The 22,314-nt window shown below is 44.9% G+C and overlaps 1 protein-coding gene across 1 annotated transcript in view; it reads left to right on the top strand.

Annotated features, from left to right (window-relative positions):
• unc-5 overlaps window positions 1-22,314 on the top strand; it is a 462,517-nt gene that overhangs the window by 426,512 nt on the left and 13,691 nt on the right. Inside the window, exons 10-13 of the mRNA XM_071586409.1 lie at window positions 16,137-16,286; window positions 18,958-19,153; window positions 19,613-19,665; window positions 21,609-22,013. Of these exons, the coding sequence (XP_071442510.1) occupies window positions 16,137-16,286; window positions 18,958-19,153; window positions 19,613-19,665; window positions 21,609-22,013 (804 nt within the window). The remainder of the gene's footprint in view (window positions 1-16,136; window positions 16,287-18,957; window positions 19,154-19,612; window positions 19,666-21,608; window positions 22,014-22,314) is intronic.

The raw sequence follows: 22,314 nt of genomic DNA on the forward strand, positions 1-22,314 counted from the left end.
CCAGAGTAACCGTAATTCATATACCCCATTTATTCTTAAACGGAACAGTATATTTATTGATAAATACTTTGAAAAAAATTCCTTTACTCAATTGTTCCCTGCGAGCTTGTCCAGGATAATTTATTATTACACCATTTTCATTTGCCCTCAATACACCCCCTTGAAAGCTGTAAATTTCCCGTTATTATGAAGTGATCTTTTTCCCATTAATGCATCCCTGAAGCGAGGCAAATATAATACTCGCCATGTAGGGGACGAACTTAGACTGTATCTTGGATACTATAATTGTAGTATGTATAGCTGAACGGTACAAGTATTGTATTACTTGTATTAAAATTAGTCTGTTGAATTTCAGTTTGTAACACTTCGAAAAACTGACCAATTTTCGAAGATAACCCAAGTGGAAATGAAGATTACTCGTTTTGTATTGTTGCTACATGCTTTTTATATGCTATTAGTTTTAGTTCTCAAGATAAATTTCCAGATGGCATCCCTCAAAGCTTTGTATACCTGACATCAAGCACACAAAAACTTTGATTAAGATTGATTTGTTTCGACCCTGCTGCTACCGAACTAAATCAAAATAAATTATATAGTGTACGCCTACATTCGACTATCAAGTGAGAAATTCCATCACTTCGCTATGGTCCATGCATCCGGGTAATGATCTTCCCTTCAATCGTAGCTCAGTGGACCAGAAATCCGAATCCGGGAACCCCGCAGAGCGCCCCCTTCAGATCTTTACCCGCGATAGTCTCTTCGAGTTGGTCGAACATGCGTTCGATGTGTAAGGATTACCTTAATCTCTCTCGGGGCGGATTCAGCCTTTAAGTGGCACGGAACTTCTTTGCTCTCAAAGAACCGACGGTTTGACAAGTATCCGACTCTCATTCAAGCTGAGGTTTTCCGCCGTTCTCTCTCGCTCTCCTGACCTCTCTTACCGTTCTGTATCAGTGAATAGCTGAATTCTTGGTGGGAGAAGTTACTATAAAGTCTCAATCTTGCCCCCAAAAAAAGACGTTTAATAAAGAAATGAATAAAATATATGTTTAACTGGTACTTACAATGTAATAAGTAACTTTTTTCGTCAGACATTTTCTCTTTCGCCTCTAGTCACAGTAAAATGTCAGCACATCCTCGCTACTGAAGGAGAAATTTAGAGCTTAAAAGTTTATTTAACGAAGTTCGCTATTCTGAAATAGCCTCCACGATCTTCTGCGCCGCCTTATGGCCACGCTTCTCAACGTAACTTAGCCTTAGCACGTCGTCCATAGCTCGTGTTTAAGGGGAGGAAGAGCCAATCAAAGCTTGACTCGCCGCCGCCTCGGCTGCGTTTTACTGTTTCGAAGCACAAATGGGATGATGTGTTCATTGAAAGCTTCAACGTATTGGGTGCTTCATTATTAATGAATAAATTCATTTCTATTGTATTTTAGGCATTTTAAAGACAATTACGCGTACGCCACCATGTATGGTTTTGCATAAATGTATATCACTGCCTAATATCATCCGATACAATTTTACCACTTTCTGTTGTTATGCTATACACTGAAATTTCTGAACTGCACTTCAAAGAAAGCAATGGCAAAAACGGTTTAAGGGTCAACACAACATATACTTATATACTTACTGGTACGTGTATTTACATCTGAAATTCTGTGTTTATTTCCTTGGCACACTGACGCAAAAATAAGGCACCGATTGATTTGGAATTGCTAGGAATTTATTTGAAAACTAGAAATATATCAAAAAGATGTTTTTTTTAAACGGCTCTAAGTGTACGTAATGTACACTTTTTTGTTATTTTCTGTGTCGTTATTTATCTAATGTGCAAAAAAGCTATATAGATAATAAATAAACGATGAAATCATTTGGAAATAAAATGATTTATTCCGATTGCAGAGCGGATGGCGCATTTGGAAAGCAAGGCACGAGTAATTTACTATTGAATTTCTTTGGAATATCGTATGTGCAGTTGTGATTCAACCTCCTCGACGGAGCGGCCCTCTTTATTCATGCATGTACTCGTGTTTGCTGATGACAACACGCTTTAGTTTGTCATTCAACCATGGGGTTGCAAACATTGCTGAGTGAATCGGAAACTCAGTGCGACAGATATGTGATGAAAATCAATATTAATAAAACAAAGGTTATGCGATTTTCTAGAAAGAAAAAGGCCAAGCTTAACATTAAAATTGGAGGGCAAAAACTAGAGCAGGTAGAACAGTTTACGTATCTCGGTTGTGTCTTGGACCAACACGGTCAAATAGTAAGGACGTAAGGAGATGAATTGCGCTAGGCGAAGAGGCTTCCACAAGAAGGAGGGAGTTGATGACGGGGACGTTGAGTAAGGATGTAAAGAAAAGACTCGTAAAAACTTTGATATGGAGCGTAGCTATGTACGGCGCGGAAACGTGGTCATTGAAGCAGGAGGATAGACGTAGATTGGAGGCTTTTGAAATGTGGATGTGGAGAAGAATGGAGAAGGTTAAGTGGACAGAGAAGAAAACAAATGAGGAAGTACTTGGTATGGTGGGCGAAGAGAGAGGTTTGTTGGGAGAAATCCTATGGAGGCAGGAAAAATGGATGAAGGGCGTATTGACCGGCAGTGGGATGTTGAAGAATGTAATAGAGTGGCGAATGTTAGGCAAAAGAGGAAAGGGAAGGAACAGGATAGGGATGTTGGACGGAATGGAGGGAGGAAGGAAGAACTCAGAGATGAAGAGGGACCTGAGGTACTGGATGGGGTTTTGATAGGAGTCACAAAATATTTATTTGGTAGTTGTATCCATCCAAAAATCCACCTTAACCAGTAGATTACTTAATAATAAATAATCATAAGGTTGGAGGAGAGAGAGGATAGCAATTTCCAAATCGAAGCGAAAAACGGAATAACGCGAGCATTAAAACTGGATAGCAGGGAAATTCATTCCTCGCCCTTGCGCTATCTTTTTTTTAAGGTTAAGGCGGTGTACTTCCTCGAATCCCCTCTTCCCCCCCTTGCGATTCCTCCACCTTTCATGGAAACGCCCCCCCCCCCTTTGCTAATGACGGTTGAGGAGTGTTGTCGTGGCGAGGGCCCTCGAGAACCGACGGAATCCGTTATAATTGGTCGGGGAGTGAATTATGGGCGTCTTATCAAAGGGATTGGGGTGAGTTGGGGGGGCCCTTTTGATGGCGTGTCGAGGATTTTCTGGCGGGGGTTGGTTTTAAGGGGGACGAGTGCAGGGCGGGGGCTTAAGCATCAAGGAGGGGCTCGAGCAGCGTCGGGGCGTTTACGTTTGGAGGGCGAGGGGGGGATCTGGAATTGGGGAAGGGAGGGAGAGAGAGGTGTCGACCCGAGCCTTAAAATCCCCGAGTGCCCTACAAGACTCGAGTGCATCCACTTCATACTGCCTTCCTCGGCCCCCCCCCTCACGCCCCTCTTCTCTCCTGCCCCCTCGCAAGAGGTCGCCTCCTTTTCAAGAGACCGTATCCCCCTTGTCCCCCTCCCTCCGACCCCGTCCTCCTTCGCGTTCGGCACGTATTCCGTTCTCACATCTCGTATCCTCCCTTTTCATTCGAGTTGATTGCGATTTTAATTAACTCTTTTTGCCGTGTTAACCGATGTTTACATTTAATACCAATTCCTGCCCCACTTCTCTGCCCTCTGCTTTCATTTGCACTTCAGTGCGGAGTGTCTTACGCAACAATCAGTATGCAAAGCCGATTAATGGTCTTAATTATGTGGATCTGCCGCACTAAAGCTTGGTGCCTTGGTGTAACCACCGTGGTGGATACATTTGTGTAAAATCATCATGCTTGTAATTATAGACGGAACCAAAATATTGTTTTTTTCTGAACGCATGAATGACTATTTCAATTCTGTCGCCATCTAGAAATAGCTTAGTGTTATCTCATCAATGATAGAGTTATTTATTTTATAATAGAGTTATTATTAGAGAATAATAGAGAGGGGTAGAGCGTTGGACTGCTGACCCGAGGGGCCCGGGTTAGATTCCCGGGCAAGGCACTTTGGGCACATACCGCTCCACCCAAGCTTTTTGATTTTTCGGGTACCAGATCTTCCTGGGAAACCATAACCGGCACAGGGAAAGGAACTGGCCCCTCTACTCTGATGTGTGAATTTCACACGCCGTCGGGCTTAGTACTGTGGGAACACCTACCAAAGCGACCTTCGGGTTGATTATTGTGTTGATGGTTATATATATATATATATATATATATATATATATATATATATATATATATATATATATATATACACACACACATATATCTTATGTGTCTTGGATAATATAGTGTCCTCCACAAAGAGTCACATATTAAAGAATACCGCTTTGTCAATTGAAAATCCCTTAATGTCCTCAGATTGTAATCATGTCTTACTTCTAGGTTCGTTTTAACTGCTTCTAATGTTCTACATTTAATATACGCTGTTATGTTTGTTATGTTGTGGAGGGCTTTTATATTTTGCAGTATCTTTCGTCGTATTCCACCGGGCGTCTTGAAATTAACGGGAGAGTGTCGGAGGCGCGTCGGGAGAAGCTGGCCGCGCACGGATGTTCAATTCCGTGCGTGGACGGAACGGAATTCCTCCGCGTCGCACTCGTAACATTCACTATCCTCGGCAGTCTTGTCTTCGTCCTTGCTGAGCGCGGTAAAGGTTTCGGTTGGGGTACACCGCTTGTGGTTAAGGGGCGTCCACTGGAGCGGTTCCCCTGGAGAGTGGAGTAGGTAGGAGGTGGGGATTCCCGTGAAAGGGGGACCTCTAATGAGCGCGCCAGGGTGAAGGGCATTTTACCATTGCCCGTGGTGGCTTCTTCGACCTGGCGGGAGTGGGCGCTGAGGGCATCTTCTCGTAATGTCAAGAATATGTGATTTTCACAAACCGTACTTACCTAGAGGGAGATAAACCTTATCCTTCAAGCTAACCTTTTGTTCGATAAATGGCATAAATAGAAAATAATAATAGATCCACTAACGCTTTGGAATCGAGTATAAATGGTTCTCTTTCGCGTGTTTGAGGTTTCGTCCAGCGTTTGCCTTCGAAAGACCCGTGTCAAGTCTTAAAAATAATTTCCTTGGTATTTCAGCTAATTAGAGTTTTACATTTTGAATTAATTTGTTCTTATGTGAGTAATTTGAGTGTTTTATCGTGACTTTGCGCACTTACTACATGTCAATAGCTGCTACTACTACATTTATGCTGCATGTCAATACTTGTCAATAATGTTTAGACACGTTTCAAGTACTTTTGATCAGAAGCGGCAGCAACAGACAGTTATAAGTATCGGAGTTTACTTAAAATGAAGTTCTAATGCCCAAGGTATAAATCGGTATATAATACCCAAGTTTTGTCGGTAAATCATTCGGTTGTTAAAATCGAAATTTTTAATCTAATTATTAGATGCTCCGACGACTGATGACATTTGCTTCTGTGAAAATCTTTCGTAAAATAATTTTTCGAAAGAATTAAACTAACGAGTCTGTATGCTATACGATAGTGCTACCTTTTTGATTGGATATACCTCATCTCGCTTCCTCATTGGCTACTCACTTCTGCATGCATCTTGTGGTGCCATATAACTAGTTCTTCGAGGGATGTCAGTGTTTCGTTATGCCAACTTTTTCCGAGGTTCCATCTTGAAATTTCGTTTGTGTTTGCCTCGGATTGACAGAGAAAGCTAGCCGAACGTACACTTCTGAGTCTTTCTTTCTCCTCCATTCCGCCTATATTTCTAACCTTGATCCAAACGTCTCCCCTCATTGCTTCACCCCCGATGCGCTCTGGTCTTTCACTGCCGCGCCCCCCCCCCGCCTCCCAACCCCTCGCCAGCCTCTCCTCCCGTTCCCCTCGTGGCCCCTGGGGCTCGGGGGAGGCGAGGAAATAATAATACGAAGAGGAGCAACGTCTCGCGCAAATAAAACACAATAATTCCCTCCCGCGACTCCACCCCCCCCCCCCATCGCCCCTCTATTACTTCCCTCCACTGGTACGTGCGTCGCTGTCAGACGGGTATGCTTTGTGCTGCCACTCAACGGCCGGGGAACAAATTAGGGTACGAGCTCCGTTTCCCTCTTTGTTTTCATTAATTCTGTCGCCTTTCGGTGCTCTTTTTTTTATTTGAGGGGTTAGCTCGTGTGCGTGCGTGAGTTGGGTTTTTTCATGCAGTCGAGGCGGAAAGTTGTGGCGCGCGGTGATGTTCTTTTGTTTCGCATTGAGGGCGAGGGAGAGTCTCCGAGGTGGCGAATGGCGCTCCCACCCCACCCCTCTCTCCCCCTCGCTCCGTGAGGGCACCCCGAGATTGCCATCCTCAGCAATCATGCGGCCCGCGAGCATCTCGCCTCGCGGAACACCACGACGCTCTCGAATTCAATTTCTCCCTTGGCTCTCCCTCCTAGTTGGAGCTGATGATTGCGTAGGACATACATAGATCAAGGTGGGGGCTGTGGCGCCACCAGGCAGTGATTGGGTGGGGGAGGAAATTGCAGTAATGTACGTCGTAGGATGTTTGTAACGAGTTAATAAATTGACACCCGATCATCCAGGACGAGAAAATATTAAGCATTGCTTGATTGGCTATGGAATGAAGGGTTTCAAATGTTCAGCTCGGTGGTCCATTTCGTCCATTACGTTGTGTGGCGTTTCCCCACGAGGCGAATACTTTTTCCGTTTATATTTATATCGTAATTTGGACGCTTCTCTCCGGAAGTGTGAGGGAATCCGAGCTTGTCTGACGAACTCGTGAAGACTATTTTCTTATGTGAACGTTTCAGTATCATACTAACACATGAACTCGCTTGAACACAAGCGCACCCTTGGAATGTAGCATAAATGATTACTAAAGAGTAATTAATGGGACATAAAATGGCCGTGGCAGAGATCCAATGTTTAGAAATTGCGTAAAAATATTATCCAAACATTGTGATCGAATTATTTAAATTGTCGGGTTGAGGCCATAGGGTTCCGGGGTTGACATTTAGTTGTAGCCAATGCAACAACTAGGAAAACTTAAATCTTTTGATTTTTTTGATCCTAGATTTTCCAGGGAAACCATAGGCATTCCTTTGGTGTCTGAAGGTGGTTTTCACTCTTGATAAAAGTACGTATGGTGGAGTTTGGCTCTGTCTCCGAAAACCGATCTCTTATGGAAACAATATTTTACGCGCTGCACGAAAGAGTTGATTTTTTTAGTTTTTTTTATATGGGAGGTGACCGACAGCTGAGGTCATCGGCGCCATGAGGGATGGGAAGGAAAGGATGAAGGGTGGAGAGAAACTCGGCGTGGGCATCAACCTACTCCTGTCGAAAGGCGCCAAGGGGTCCTCAGTTTAACGTCCCATCCGACGGACGGCTTACTCACTCTAAGTGCTCTCTACAAATTACCTCAAGTAGGGATCGGGATAGCCCTGAAAAATATTTGTTGTCTCCAGGATTTGAACCCGGGCCCTCTCGGTGGGACGAAAAAGTCCGCCCGTTGGCGAAAGTGATTTCTCGTTTCGAAGGGGTCGTGGCGTGCGCTTTAATTCAGGGTTTTGCCGCGTGGACTCTTTAATGGCGGGTGTCCCACGGGAACCTGTCTTTGAGTGTAAAGGATATTCTTTCGGTACACGTCACAGAGTCCGTTTGCGGAATGAAGAGTGAAATGTGACGAAGTGCACGTGGAACAAACCTACAGATGAGGAATAACGCTTTGCTTCGATACGATGCCAACCGGAAAATAAACGCCACTCTGCCACGGTTTGCCACTTGCCCCAGTGTCGGGGACATGTCTTCTAAGCCTAACTCCGTGATGGCAGGGTTCAAACGCATAATTTGTGGAATTCCGTTTTGTAAATCAGAAGTGGATCTTGTTTAAATTCCGTGGTTGTGCCGCCAGCGGTGTATGAAGCAGTCGGCGCATATAAATGTTTTTAGCTAATGAGAGAGATTCCGTTGAATCAATCGCACGCACGCTCTTCGTTTTGGAACGTACGCACCAGGGGGGCGTCCCTAGCTGCAATCGCCAATACGATTCGCATCTGCTCGCGAGCGGGAGAGGGCCCTTGTCGTCGTCCCCCCCATCGACCTCCGCCCGGCGCTGCCGCGAACACACGCCCGCCCGCGCCAAAGGGACGGCGAGCATCACTCACTCGCGCTGTCGCGTCTTCGGCACGCCCTCCCCCTGCCCACTCCCCCGCCCTCACCACGGGGCCGCTCGGTCGCCCTCCGGCGTCAACACGCGCCGGCGGCGGGGGCTGATTAGGTGCGTTTAGGGCCCCTTGCGAGCCAATGCGCACGTCCGTGAAAAGTTATTAGCCTCGGCAGTTGGGCCACTGTCGGCGGCAGCTGTGAGCGCAATTCTTCATAGAAATAGAAAGAACATAGTTATTTTTCTCTGAGGTCTCGTCTACTGGTAGCGCAAGGTCCGTCCCAAAAGTAGTATAGCTTATATTTTCCCAGATAGACGGACAGACGGGCGGGGGTTTCTCCGGCTGGGTTTGAGGGAGGGGAGTCTCAGGGAAGTCTGGAGGCCGGTGGCAGTTGGCTCCCTTTCGGAGTGCGAATTGGTCGTTTGCGAAACCTCTATAACGTGATCTCGTTACTCTCCGTCAGGAACCGGTTATTGTAACAGCGCTATGCCATCAAATTTTGCGTGAAATAGCGAAACCGGGAAAGAGACTTATGTTATGCTCAACGCAGCTAATGGTGATAACGCCATGGGTAGATCGGGTGTTTTTGAGTGGCATAAGTTGTTTCGGAAAGGGTAGAGAAAATGTTGAAGACGCCGAACGTTCAGGACGCCTTTAGACCTCAAAAAGTGAGGAAAATCTTCCATAAGTAAAGGCTTTGTTGGACAGGGATCGCAGATTAAGTGTTCGTATGGTTTCTGATGAACTTGGCTTCCGTAAAAGTGACAATCATCGACTTGCGGGCGAAAACATGGGTATAAGAAAGGTGTGTGTGCGAAGTTGTTGCCGCGAGTGCTCTCGGACGAACCAAAGGAAACTCGTGCGCGGATCTGCCAATAGCTTCTCGACCACATGTGAGTGAGGATCCAAATTTTCCAGACAATAGTTAGTTGTTCCTCTTGCGCCGCCTCAAATCCGTGCTCAAAGGACGTCACCACGGCTCGCTGGGAGCGCCAGAGCAGGCCGTGACGAGGGAGCTTCGCAGCATTCCGGGCGCCGCCTTCCAGAAGGCGTACGAGGCGTGGCAAACCCGCTGGCGGCGGTGTGTGTTCGCACGAGGGTGCCGCCTCGAATACTTAAGGGTGAATGTATCAATTCTGGCTAGCCATTTTTAATTTTATAGTTTTACTGACATAACTTCTCCTACCGTAGTACGATCGGGATTATAAAATATTTTCAACATCTATGCTAAAGATACGTCCTTCCAATTTATGTAAGAGATTTAATCTGTAATTTAACCTTCGCTCCGTGAGTGATTCCCAGCCAAGTTGCTTTAATATTTTGAATACGCCACTAAGTTTATCAGAACAGCGTTTTACAAATCCAGCTCCTCTAGGCTATAAGCTATCCAATTCGGCAATCTATCAATCCAACTTCATTAGGATCCCATTTACTTGCAGCATATTCTAAGTGAGGCCTAACCCACGACAGATAACATTTTTTTTGACCTTGCCCTCACGTTTACCTAGTATTCTTCTAATGAATCCTGATTTTTTGTTAGCTTATTCGAGTATTCCCCGTATGTGTTCCTCCCACGAGATTCAGATTCAGACTCCCAGGAGAGATCTTGAGTGAGGGTAACGCCTTAAAGTATTAAATCGAGTCTACACATTCCATTTCGGTGTTACCGATGTAGTAGGCGTTCGGGAAGGAATTGCTCTTTTTCCAAAATATCATCACTACGCTTTTTTTAAGTGAAATTCTAATTGCCCCGTGTCTTACCGAAAATTGAATATAAATCAACTGAAATTAGCCATACCTTGAGCTTCCATTTAAAAGCCATATGCTGCACATTTTCTGTTGATAAGGAAATAAATATTATGTCATCCTTAAGATCATTGGTTGCTGAACAATTTATAGCTCGATGGTTCGCCTCAACTCCTCTTCCTTTTATCAACAATGAAAAAAACGCTCTTATCTGATCATTGGAAAATCACCGTGTGTGCCGACGTCTATCTCTTGCTATTACCTCTTGGGTCATTGGGAGGGATGACTTGGACCTTGACTTGCAGGAGTCACCTCTTTAAATCTAATCAGTATGACACGGTGGTATACGTTGGAATTGAAACTGAGACGTTCAGAAAGTTATTAAATTTAAAGGGATGTTTAAAAATCTAAATGTTACGTGCCAGGAGTCCAACCCAGTGAATACTCTCACATTGCCGAGGCACTTAACCGTGAATGAAAAATGTTTAGCTTAAACTTTTGCGTACGAATTCCACGTTCCTGTTTGATACGCGCCCCTCTTTGTGAATCTTTGGATCCACTTGGACGAGGACGAAATCTGATTCATCACACGCTTAACTCTCTTTTTGAATACGTCGCTTAAATAAATTGAAACGCGTCTCATCTTTCGTCACAAACGTAATTTATTCTGAAAATCGCCCCTGCCCTTTCGTGAGTGCCGTCAGCAGCTCGCTTGGCCGTGAAGCGAGAGAGAGAGGGAGGTGACCTCTTCATCCGTCCACGTGGGACGCGATGCGGCGGGCGACGGGTCGGGAGGGCGCGCGAATCAAACAAAAATAAATCCGGGCTGGCGGATAAACTCGCTCGAGTTTGCACTTCTATGAACGCGGGAGCGGGTGGTCGGACAGCGGGGGGAAAGGGGGTGGGAGGGGAGCGCTCCCCCCACCCTACCCTTTTCTTCCTCGTCATTCTGGTGCGCCCACGCACGCATGGTGCGGGAGGACGGCTTCGAGAAATTGAGGATGGTCATGCAAGTAGGGATTCCGGTGGGAGTCGTTGCTGACATACTGTTACTCCAATTGTCATAAGTGTGGAGGAAGAAGCTTGTTACATTATGAATTAATATTCACCCTATAAATTAAAATTAATACGTGAACATTCTAATATGGGTGAAATTGGTCGGGTGATTAGCATGAATGCGAGTCACGCTGTTTAGACTAATTTTACGAAGATAGCGGGGAAGCCGTTGACACTCGGGGAAACAATAGCGGTTAGTTACCACAGCAACTACACAAGCACTTGAACAAGGGCCGTAGCGGTTAGTTACCACAGCAACTACACAAGCACTTGAACAAGGGCCGAAGTCGTATTGGCCCCGTTCCTCATTCCACTCGGGTTGATTTGGCACGTCAGTCTGATATTGACGGTAAATGTAATTTGTTACAAATATATCCATCGAACAGTTATTTTGCTTTAAAAAGTGAATAGCGTAGTGGTAATGATTTCCAGCATTGAATTGATTCTTACAATTCCTTGCTATATCAAGGTTTCTCTCATTTTAATTGCATGTTTCATTAGGGTTCTCGGCCCTTCGGTTGGCATTCGCGCAAAAGGAAAGCATTTCTCCGGCTTCCGACAGAACAAACAGTTTGTTCCTCCGCGCTTCAAGAGTGCTTCTTAGCGACGAATACGGAAGGAGCTTCAAGCATCCCTCCACATACGCGTGGTCACGGGATGAATCAAGGGTATAGCTCCCCAACCCCTGCTCTGCTCCCCCCTCCGCCCCCGACGCCGAACCCTTCGGCGGCGGTGGGGAGAGAAAGAGAGAGGGAGGCGTTGTTTTAGGAATCAATCCTCGTTTCCCATTCGAGCGAGAGGGAAGATGACCAGAGCGCTCTCCTCGGCGCCTTTTCTTTATTCCTTTGTCCTCCGCATTTCCTTCCACCGAGTGGACAACTGACGCGCGTCAAGCCGCCCGGAAAAATCTCTCGGGCGCATCGAATGGCGGTGACGTCCCCGTCTGCCTGCGCACCGCTAACGCAATTCCCCTGGACGAAGTTGACGGAGCGCGGGGGCAGAGAGAGGGACACCTCTCTTGACTCCGCACCCCTGACGGGCACCAAAGGTGTGGGCTATTTTTTTTTAAGTTTGAACCATGTATCGAAACTTACGTAGTGGCGGAATGACCGCCATTGAGGAGGAATGCCGCTGAAACTCACATATGCTCGCACGCTCTTCATACATTAAGCAGACCTAACTCTTCATGTGAAATACGAAATTATTCGGATTCGCTGACTCGAGGCCTGTGTCGGACTTGAGTTTGGTCTCTGGATGATTCACCAAATAAGAGCGCATTTAATTATGATTGGTTTAAGTATTATTAAAGCTAAAAAGGCTTGTATGCGGGTTTGCACGGCTGGTTGAAATATAAAATTGCTGACCAAAAGTTCTTGTTAACAGTTCGACACTATGAGGGCAAAAAAAGAAACTTTGCACTTCCATATAAGGATTTAATACTTCACACGACCATGGGTTCGATGCTCTGCATCATCATCACGTGACCTGCGTAACATTTTTTTCAACTTATATAGCCTGGCTTCAAGAGGGGAGGAAGGTAGGGGGAGTAAGGGAGAGGGGGTAAGTTGAGTTCAGGTGCAGCAACCTATTAGTGGGCCAGGGGAGAGGGAGGGTATTCATTCGATGGTTTCTGGCCCAAATTTATGGAAGTGTATGCTCATTCAAAGAGGAACACAATGTACTACTCCAATGTTCTTAGAAATAGCAGAGGAAAAAAAACATTGTGCTCTACATTTAATTAGGGGAGGTGTTTGTCTGCAATGGTTCGATCTTCATTAAGGGGCGGTCGATGGTCATCACTGCCTTGGTGGTGGTGGGTGCGGAAAAATATTGAAGCCTTTTAAGAATTTGAGGAGGGGTGAACGGGAGAAGTATATAAAGCTTTCAACCTGCGTCCTTTCATTTATGTACGTAGAATGTCTGCTGTGAATTTACTGTTATGATTCTTTTCCCAGAGGTGTTTGTCGAAATTGGATCTTTTGTCTTTCTTTGTGAAGCATAATCGGTGCTCTTTAATCCCTGCCACTCCGACGCTACTCCGCCGGGGAGCAAACTTCCGCCGAAATGTAAATTATCCTGCGAAACATTCTCGTCCAGTTTCAAACTTTTTAAATTGTGACTCGAAGGAAAACAGCATGGCTTGTAAGATGGAAACATGCAGCTGAAATTCCTTTCCTCCCAACAACCTGAATTGTCCTTTGAGGAAACAATGGAAATGGCAGTCGCGACACCGGATTCGCAGCCTATTGAATCGCGAACTTGCGGCTGCGTGTATTTCTGAAGAGCCACCTCCCACAGGTGCTTTCAAAGGGATCACCACTTGCCCCACGCATTCCCAGTGCCCTCCGTCGCTCGATTGTTTCCCGTCCATCCTTCGTAATGGTCGCTCGGCCCTGGCGACCCCCGCTCTCATCCATCTCGCGGAGGCATCCATTCATCCATTATTTCGCATCCAGTGCACGCGACGGGGCGAATCAAAGTCGTCCTGCAGCTGCCCTCGGAGCGACCGGACGTTATCTGACTGGAATACATCGCGAGTGCAACTCAAGAGAGGACAGGTTTAATGCTTCCGTTCCGCTCGCTCCGGGTCTTCGGATGTTTTCACCGCGAAGACAAGGGGGGGGGGGGCGGGGATCGCATGCCTGCATCGTCGGTCGTCTTAGTTCCCGTGGTAAGGGGGGCGCGTGTCTATCGAGAGGGAAACTCGGCGACGTTGGTAGTTCGTATTCCGATCGCGACAGCTGGTCGCCTCGGGGATAAGGTCTCCTCCTCCCGCCCTGCCCCTCCGGGTGAACCGCTCGCCGATAAGTAATTGCCGGAACTGGCTTCCATGGAGCCGCTCCCACTTCCCGGAGAGATTGCTTCGCTAAACTTCACCTGCCTCATAAAAACGAAAACGATGTCGACTCGACGAATGCAAGACGCATGGAGAAAGCCATAAAATAATTTTTGTTTTTCGGAAAAAAACCGACAAGCGTTATCTTCCCGTTATTTCGTGTTGCTAGTCTGACAGACAAGCGGAAGTTTTTATACAAAAAATATGCTCCGTAGGAAAGTCCTAAATGCATGGCTTGGGTGGCGTCGCTCTCCGATGTGCATTTAGTTCATTCTCGGTATCTTCACTCCCGTGAATCCCTTCTCTTTGTTATGTGTATTCGTGTGCGCAAATTCCTTCGTGGTTGAAATACAGGCGTACGTAATTTGAAGGGCATGTCATAAAGTCAGACGTGCGTATTCTATCGACGGAGGACCAATCCTTCTCCATGAGGATGGCTAATAGCCCTCCCATCCTCCAGGACGTAAGATTAACACCCTTTGACCCTGGAAATCTGCTGGAAATGGTGCTGCGTGAGGTGCATCTCCTGCTCGTCGCCTCTTCGTCGAATGGAAGTGGCGAAGCCTTGAGGAATATGTGAAGTTCGCTCTTCAAGGGTGTGCTGCAATTTCGTAGATTAAATGGAATGCAGAACTAATTAGTATTGCCATCCCCATAAGAACTTGTCTCAATGCGCTTGATGACCTTAAATTTCAACAGGGGAGAGAAGGAAAATTCTCCCGGGAATCTGCTCGGTCAAGGGGATAATAATTTGATTTCCTCTGCAAGCAACGCGAGATATACTTAGTGTTTCCGATCATTTTTTAAGGTAAAACGGGTGACTTAACTACGGGTAAGACTGTAGTAATTTGTGTTAGCGTGAAATCAGGTATTAATTGAGGTGTCAGAATTAGCATTTTTCTTTCTTTCAATTCCATTCGTCCTCGATGCGTATAATATCCGTTTGTGTATTGGAAAAAACCTCCTTTGTTTCTTGAATAAGTAGCTTCCGCTACTCATCGCAAATAGTAGAAAATAAAGGATGTGGAGCTATTGGCTGTTGAAGAAATTGTCACTAGAAGAGAATCCTATAGCCAATAAAAATAATTAAGAAGAACTCCAATACCGGTATTTCGGTCACCTGGTGACCATCTACGGGGAGAATCAAATGGGGCCTTGAATTTGGAAGACTATGCACTAGGCACTGTCCAAAGTCAAGTGATTTGAGTCAAAGGCACTGTCAAGTCAAAGTCACTTGACTTTGGACAGTGCCTAGTGCATAGTCTTCCAAATTCAAGGCCCCATTTGATTCTCCCCGTAGATGGTCACCAGGTGACCGAAATACCGGTATTGGAGTTCTTCTTAATTATTTTTATTGGCTATAGGATTCTCTTCTTGTGACAACTAATAGTAGAGATTTGTGTACGGCTTCCGAGACAAATTTCGTGTAATTGAATAACACATCCAATGAGCACAGATTTAGAAAATAATGAATAAACTAATTCTTTGGCAATATGATGATTAATGTCGACTATTGAAGTGGATTATGATGTGCTATGTAAACTGCAGTAGAATAAATTGTTTTATGAAGCCCACTAAATCAAATAAATCTCGTGACGCGCATCATAATTAAACAGTTTGCGTGAGTTGAAATGCACGTGAATTTGTAATTAGATTATCTCGAACCCATGCATTTGAATGCAAAATATTTCCCTGCGTTATGTACTTACTGAAGAATTGCGATGTAATTTTAACGCTGTCGGTCACAAAACAGTTATTAACCGTTTTATATGCGCTTCTGTAAACACGTCAATCCGAATACGTGACAGCAGTTATACCCTAATACCACTTAACCTTAAAGAATAATTTTACTTTCCTCTTTCAACTATTCCAAGCGTTTCTCTATCGTCCAGATGGTTATTTCCCATTTTCCTATTCCTTTCAACTCCAAATACATCTTCATTCCTCGACCCATGTATTCATTTTAATTCCTCTTTGATCTCTTCATCACCAGGCTTGCAAAATCCTTTTCTTAAATTATTCCATTTCATTAATTTGTTTTCAATCTTCGCAGGAGAACATTGCTTCAAATAGCAGCCGGAATTTTGTTGTCCGTTTGTAAAAATGGATTGCGAGACTGTGCATATGTATTTTAGCTTTTCGGCAAAGGCACAGGGAAATCTTTTCCTAAATGCGACTGTTCTTTTTCAGCTGCAATTGCTACTTCCTATTTTCTTACGGTGTCCTAATGATGGGAGTGAGAGGTTATTTATGTATGAATACTTAGTATTTCTCCCAAAGTGTCGAGTAAACGCTCGATGCAAACAGTCCAAAGTGAGCCGTCCAAATCTGAGATATTTCCAATGGTTTATCTCCCGTTTAGCTACTCGAGCCGCCGTCGAGACAGACGTGGCGCTGTACATCGGCCTGGCCGTGGCCGTGGTGGTGTTCGCCGTGGTGGCCTTGCTCATCGTCCGGTTGTTCCGGAGGAAGGGGAGAGACCACTCCATGTACGACATGGCTGGATCTTCCGGTAAGTGATTCCTTCCAGCGGTGACAACGCATAGTAATGTTGATCATCCATCCAAAGTGGCGGTTTATCGTAGTAAGTAAGTTTTCCTTTCGTGACGGTATCCTTTGGTCGAGGGCACTCTTAAACATTTTCATTGGACCTCTTCAATAATCTTTGAGCCAGTCAAGCATTGTCATTGAAACACTCAAATTGCCAAGGAGACGGCACGCTTGCGCGTTTTTCCCTTAGTACGCATGGGTATTTAAAAAAACAAAGTCATACCGCAAAAGTAAGGATCTCATGTGATCTGAAAATATATTTGGACTGAGACATAACTCTCCATGAAGTGACCCATTACCATGTACACATATTGGGGTCTTCAATATTCGGGTTTCCCAGATGTCCGCGGATTTTATTATAATTTCTGACTGTTCGGTCAGTAGCTTGCTCGTGACAGGAGGGTATTGTCTGAGGAAAGGCTGCTTTCTAAAGCTTGGGTAATGCTTTAAAACTGAAGTAAATTGACCGGGAACGGGTGACATAAACTTGAGTTTCTTCATTCACTTGATTTTGAAGAATGGGGTTTGTAATTGCTTTTCTCCAAATCGTTTTTCTAATATTTTCCTGTCGATTTGATTGAAATCGTTGAACTTATTCAAATCGTTGTTTTATTAATTTCGATCTTATCAGAAGATCGATAGTTGCGGTTTTTGATCTAGCTCCGTTCACAGAATCGATCTTGATTTTGCTTAAACATAATTCGAAACAAACATATGGTGCGATCTAATGTTCAGAGAAAACGTATATTTAATAATAATTATCGTGATTTTATTAGATTAATTTAAAAAACTAGGTAATTTTATGAGTTAAAATAACTTTTATTTTTTATGGTGACTGTAATGGCAAGAGAGGGCTCAAGCACAAATAACGTTAAAATTTAATTATTTGGCCACTCATTAGGTTAGCCGAAAATTTCAATTTCCAAAAAAAAATTCATTATTCCTGGTTAATTTAACTGTCATTATATAAAACGCATTAGATTTAATTTCGTCAATCAATGGTTACAATTTTCATCCTTTTTTATAGAAAATAGAGTTCTGCAATTGAAGTATAGTGAATGAATGATTAGTTGTGTTGCCACTTTGCTATAGGAAACATTTCTCACTATTTTTAAACTTATTCTGACATTGTTTTTATTATTTTCGTTTTAAGTTCTTCAATGCAATAAAAGTGGAGCCTAAATAATAAATAAAAGATATAATGTTATCAGAGAATAACTCAGTCTCATTAATTCAAACAAAAGTAATTTCACGCATGCATGCGTCTCAAATGTCATACCAGTGCTAACTTACATAGTAGATTCAAAAAGAACATTCTTTTTTACATAAAAAATGAAAAAAATAGTCAAAACAATGATGATCTAATTTAAAAAATAAATGTACTTCTTCTCGCATGTAAGCATACAGATGGACGCATTTCATTTATTTTTTTATATTCTGAGCAATGGTGAGCAATGAGAATTTTTAATTGGTATGAAGAGAAAAGAATATTGCATGGTGTCCAATTTGGAGGATATTGGAGAGAAGCTCTCTTCTATCTCCTAAGGTGTATAAACAGTTCCAATGCAAGAGATGTCCCTATGATATATGCTGAGGCAATACTTTCCAAACTCCCTGTAGTAGAATATTCTCGTGATCTTTTTCGGAGACATTTCAGTGGCATTCAGGGACGTTTGAAAACAAGCAGACCAAACAATTAAGGGCCATTCATCAACAAAGAACAATCATCACTAGTGAATAGGACAAAACCTGTGTTAATCTTTAATATTGTATAATTAATAGTATTCCTCATCGCAAAACCCACATTTTTATAGTTCTGTCAATTATAACCTCAATTATGGCTTGGAATTAAAATTATTGTTAAAAGTAGCCATAGTATACACAATCTAGTCCCTTTATTTCTTTTCAAACATTCACAATAATGTTTTTATTGCATCAGAACGTTGATTCAGTAGGAATTATAATTATTTCCTTTAGTCATGCGAGACTTTTTTTCCTGAGAAATGCTCCGGAAAAGACTGAAAATATGTTTTTTGCCAGAATTCAAAGTATTGATTTCAAAAAGATGGCCTTTGCCTTAAGTGTTTTAAACCGGTCATAATTTGGTGGTTCACTTCGTGTTATGAATGTTTTAGTCATTCAGGGAAAGGATAATTTTCTGATTAGCTTGAAAAAATTAAATATTTCCAGTTACTACGCGAATTAGATGGAACCAAAGTATCATGCCTGAATACGTTTGGTAGGGATGGCAATTTCAATCCGATTATTTGACCAGCAATAGCTGAGTTTTAAGCAAACGAGCAAAGTTTTTCATGGATTTTTCATGAAATGCCAAGGTATAAATCTGAATGGAACCTCGGTTGCATTACCCATTGGGAATAGGATTAATTAGGGTTGTTATAATTGGCAATCAGTGGTGAGCTAGGGAGGGACAAAGAAGTAGTGATGCAAGAGAAAGGTGAGCGGTCAAAGAGCGAAATGGTAACTCAATGGGAGCCACTGGGTTGCTCACTGTGGAGTCCCAGATTGATTCTCTAATACTTAGTTGATTAACATTTAGAGCAAGGAATGAAAGTTTCAAAGAGCTAATGGCTTTGACGGGTGGGCTACAGTGTCGCAATCGGCATTTGCAGATTACCAGCCGGAGTACTTCCCGGACCAAGCCAAGAAGGGCATTCCTCTGCAGCCGGACCTGACGCAGACGTCGGCAGGGGGCGGCGGTGTGGGGGGGACGGTGGGGCAACCACCTCCGCCGCCTCCGCCGCCGCGCACCCTGCCCCCCTCGGAGGCCCCCCTGCTGCCCTCGGGCCCCTCCTCCCTCTTCTACGAGTACCCCTACTCGGACCCCCTCCCCCTGAGCGCCTCCTCGTCCCATTCCTCCTCCTCCTCCTCCAGCCACTCCTCCGCCTCCTCCACCGCCACCGCCTCCGACTCGTGCTCCGCCTCGACGGCCGCCGCCGGGGGCCACCGGCAGCAGTCCCTCTCCGAGCACCACTACGACGTGCCCCACTACGCAGCCCCTGGGGGAGGGGGGCCGGCCGGAGGAGCCAGCCGCCCACCCCCGCTGCCGCCCCTCATCCCGCCGCCGCCGCCCTCCGTCCCGAAGGCGGGCCCTGCCTCTCCCTACCACGAGCCGCTCTGCTTCGACGAGGGCAACGCGGAGACGTCCTCGGGCGGGCCGGGCTGCCTCGGCGAGGAGGAGGAAGAGGAGGGTGAGGAGGAGGGCGAGGAGGAGGAGGATGTGGAGGAGGGCTCGGAGGCGGCGGCCATGCACCCTTCCCCGAGGAGGCCCAATCAGCAGCACTCCCTCTCCAACGGCAGCCTCTGCAGCTCGCACTCATGTAAGTGTCTTGTCATTTGCCTTTGGACTCCATCGGAGGAAAAGATTTGAAAGGCTAAGTATTATTATTATACGGGGTAGGGGGTAGGGGTGAGTCAAGTGAAAACTTTAAAACTGAAATATTTCTTATCTCGTGATATCTTGAATACTAACGGCTCTTACTGATACAATATTCATATGTAGCCCTTTTGACGTACAGGGTTCGTCCGGAAAATAAGTGTACTGAGCTCAGGAAAAAAAATTTATTACACTTTTACATATCTTAAGCTAATATTCCTCAAAATAGGACCCTTGTGAGTCGATACACTTGTTCCAGCGGCGTTCCCATTCCTGGAACGCTCCCGATAAGGCATCATCGGGAACCTCTCGAAGACTCGTCGTCGACCTCTTCTCCGCCCTCCACGAACATCTTGTGCCACCGAAAGATCATGTTTCTGGACATGGCTGACTCCCCGTAAGCCTGGTTAATCATACCGACAGTTTCGGTAGACGATTTCCCAAGCTTTACCGCAAATTTGATGGAATAACGCTGCTCCAAAAACTTCGGCATCGCGTTCCGTGACGTGGGTCGAGCGTGGAGGTTCGCGTTAACAGAGCTCCTCACTACACCACAGCTCAGAGCCGACTGCCTTTTTCAGCGTCGCTTGCCAACATACCCCCTTCCAATCGCAGCCCGTCAGAGCGGTGCTGGGCGCGCCCGGAGCGGCGCGCCCAGCCCAGGAGTCAGTACACTTATTTTCCGGACGAACCCTGTACAACAGAAATATTTCTGCCCTTTGCAAGTTCACGGATACATCTAGAACAACCATAGCTATAACTTCTCTAAAACCTCTGCTGTCAAAACACAGTGTATGCCTGACCTGGTTGAGGGGAGTCTGATGTGGAAATATCACTCTTGAAGAACTTCTTGTCCAGGCATCATTGCTGAAGAGGCGTGACTGAATCACCATTTTGAACTTTCATTCCTCGATGAATTTGGATGATTCACCCCCATTACTACTTAATAAATGGATGAAAGATCACCGAACCTCTGTGATGCATTTTGAAAGTGGAGGGGCCAGTGTTACACAGTTGTACGCTCTGGTATCAAGCTTCCAGTTGTAGACCAGTCGTCAAACCATGGATATCACTATGGGAAGCCAATATTGGCACTGGCTTGATGTTTTGAAATTGTAGCCTTTCATTTGACTCGCCCTTGTAACATAGTTGAAGCCACAAGGAGGGTAAATTTGGTGGTTGCCCTCATACGTTAAATGCGTTGTACCCTCTACAGCACACAAACATTCTATTTCATTGCATAAAACATTCTCACGAGCAAGTAACTGTGGAGAAGATGGGGCCACGATAAATATTCACAATATTTGCCAAAATCGTTTTCTGAATTATATTTTCCCTTTGCTCAGATGTGATCACATTGTTTTAATCTTTTATTAAAAAAATGTATGCATGGAATTTTTTATTTCTTGGTCACAAATGAATAACTTGACAGTATTCCTTCATTTCCTAAGATGTTGCTTGCATTTCTTTTATTCCCAACAACACCCCTCCATTTATCCTTACTGATATCACACTAATCTTGTTGAAAATTTTTATCAATGCTGACATAGCATATAACAAAGTCATTTCTGACTCTCTGAATGCAGGTAGATATACTGGGCTAAATCTTTTCCCCACCAGTGGAAGTAAAAAGCTTTTACCGCTAATATTAATATGCCCTTATTTTGGATGTAAAAGGAAAATTTTGATGAACGGGGCACTGATTTAGGCACTAGCCACGATATAAAGTAATTTCATTATTTGTCATATTTTCCTTTAACCCTTCTACTAAGCAATACCTTGTAAAGAAAATTTATGGTACATGCAAGGTATAAATACTATAATGAACATTTGGGAGGGGCATGTTGTCAGAAGACTCTTCATAATGCATTCCCCCTTCACAATTAGCTGCATCTGGAAGAAGCCTGGACCGGCCCCCTGTCCCCCCTATGCCAGCATCCCAGCAGCCCATGACTCCGGCATCCAACTCTTTCCCTGGAAGACGCCAGCAGAGGAGGAAGGCCAGGAGGTCCGGTCCCAGTCGCAGCCGTGGAAGCAACATGCCACCCCCTCACCCCTCATCCACGCCACACCTTGGAGGGCCAAATGCCGAAGTTGCCCGGGGACGGTTTGGCCCAGGCTCCCCTGCCGGCCGAGTCTGCCTGCCGGAGTCTGGGGTTACACTGTGCGTTCCGGAAGGAGCGGTGGGGACGCCAGTCACGGGGCCAGAAGCTGTGTCGGCCTCTCCCACAGCCACCTGTGAACTGTGGGTGGCCGTGATGAGGGACGATGGCGAGAGGCCAAGGCTGCCTGGTGAGTCCTATCGTTAGGCTGAAACGAAGCACTTGGCCCAGGTTAAGCAATGCACGCACTTTCCAGAGTATGGAACTGCTCTTGATGTGCTAGAAACGCTGACTAGTACGGTCATATTTCCTCATACTCATGCATACATGCGATTTCAGGTATTATTTGCTCTATTTGTGCTTTACTGGGGTTGTGAAAATTGTATTTAAAAGCATTGATGATTTCACCGGAAAATTATGCTATGAGGGACATTTGTTTATTCCATTGGTTTCTCCTTGACTCCTTTTTTTTTATTTTTCCAGAATTTATA

Source organism: Hetaerina americana, unplaced genomic scaffold (genome assembly GCF_022747635.1).
Source record: "Hetaerina americana unplaced genomic scaffold, ioHetAmer1.1.p SCAF_22, whole genome shotgun sequence".
Classification (NCBI taxonomy): domain Eukaryota; kingdom Metazoa; phylum Arthropoda; class Insecta; order Odonata; family Calopterygidae; genus Hetaerina; species Hetaerina americana.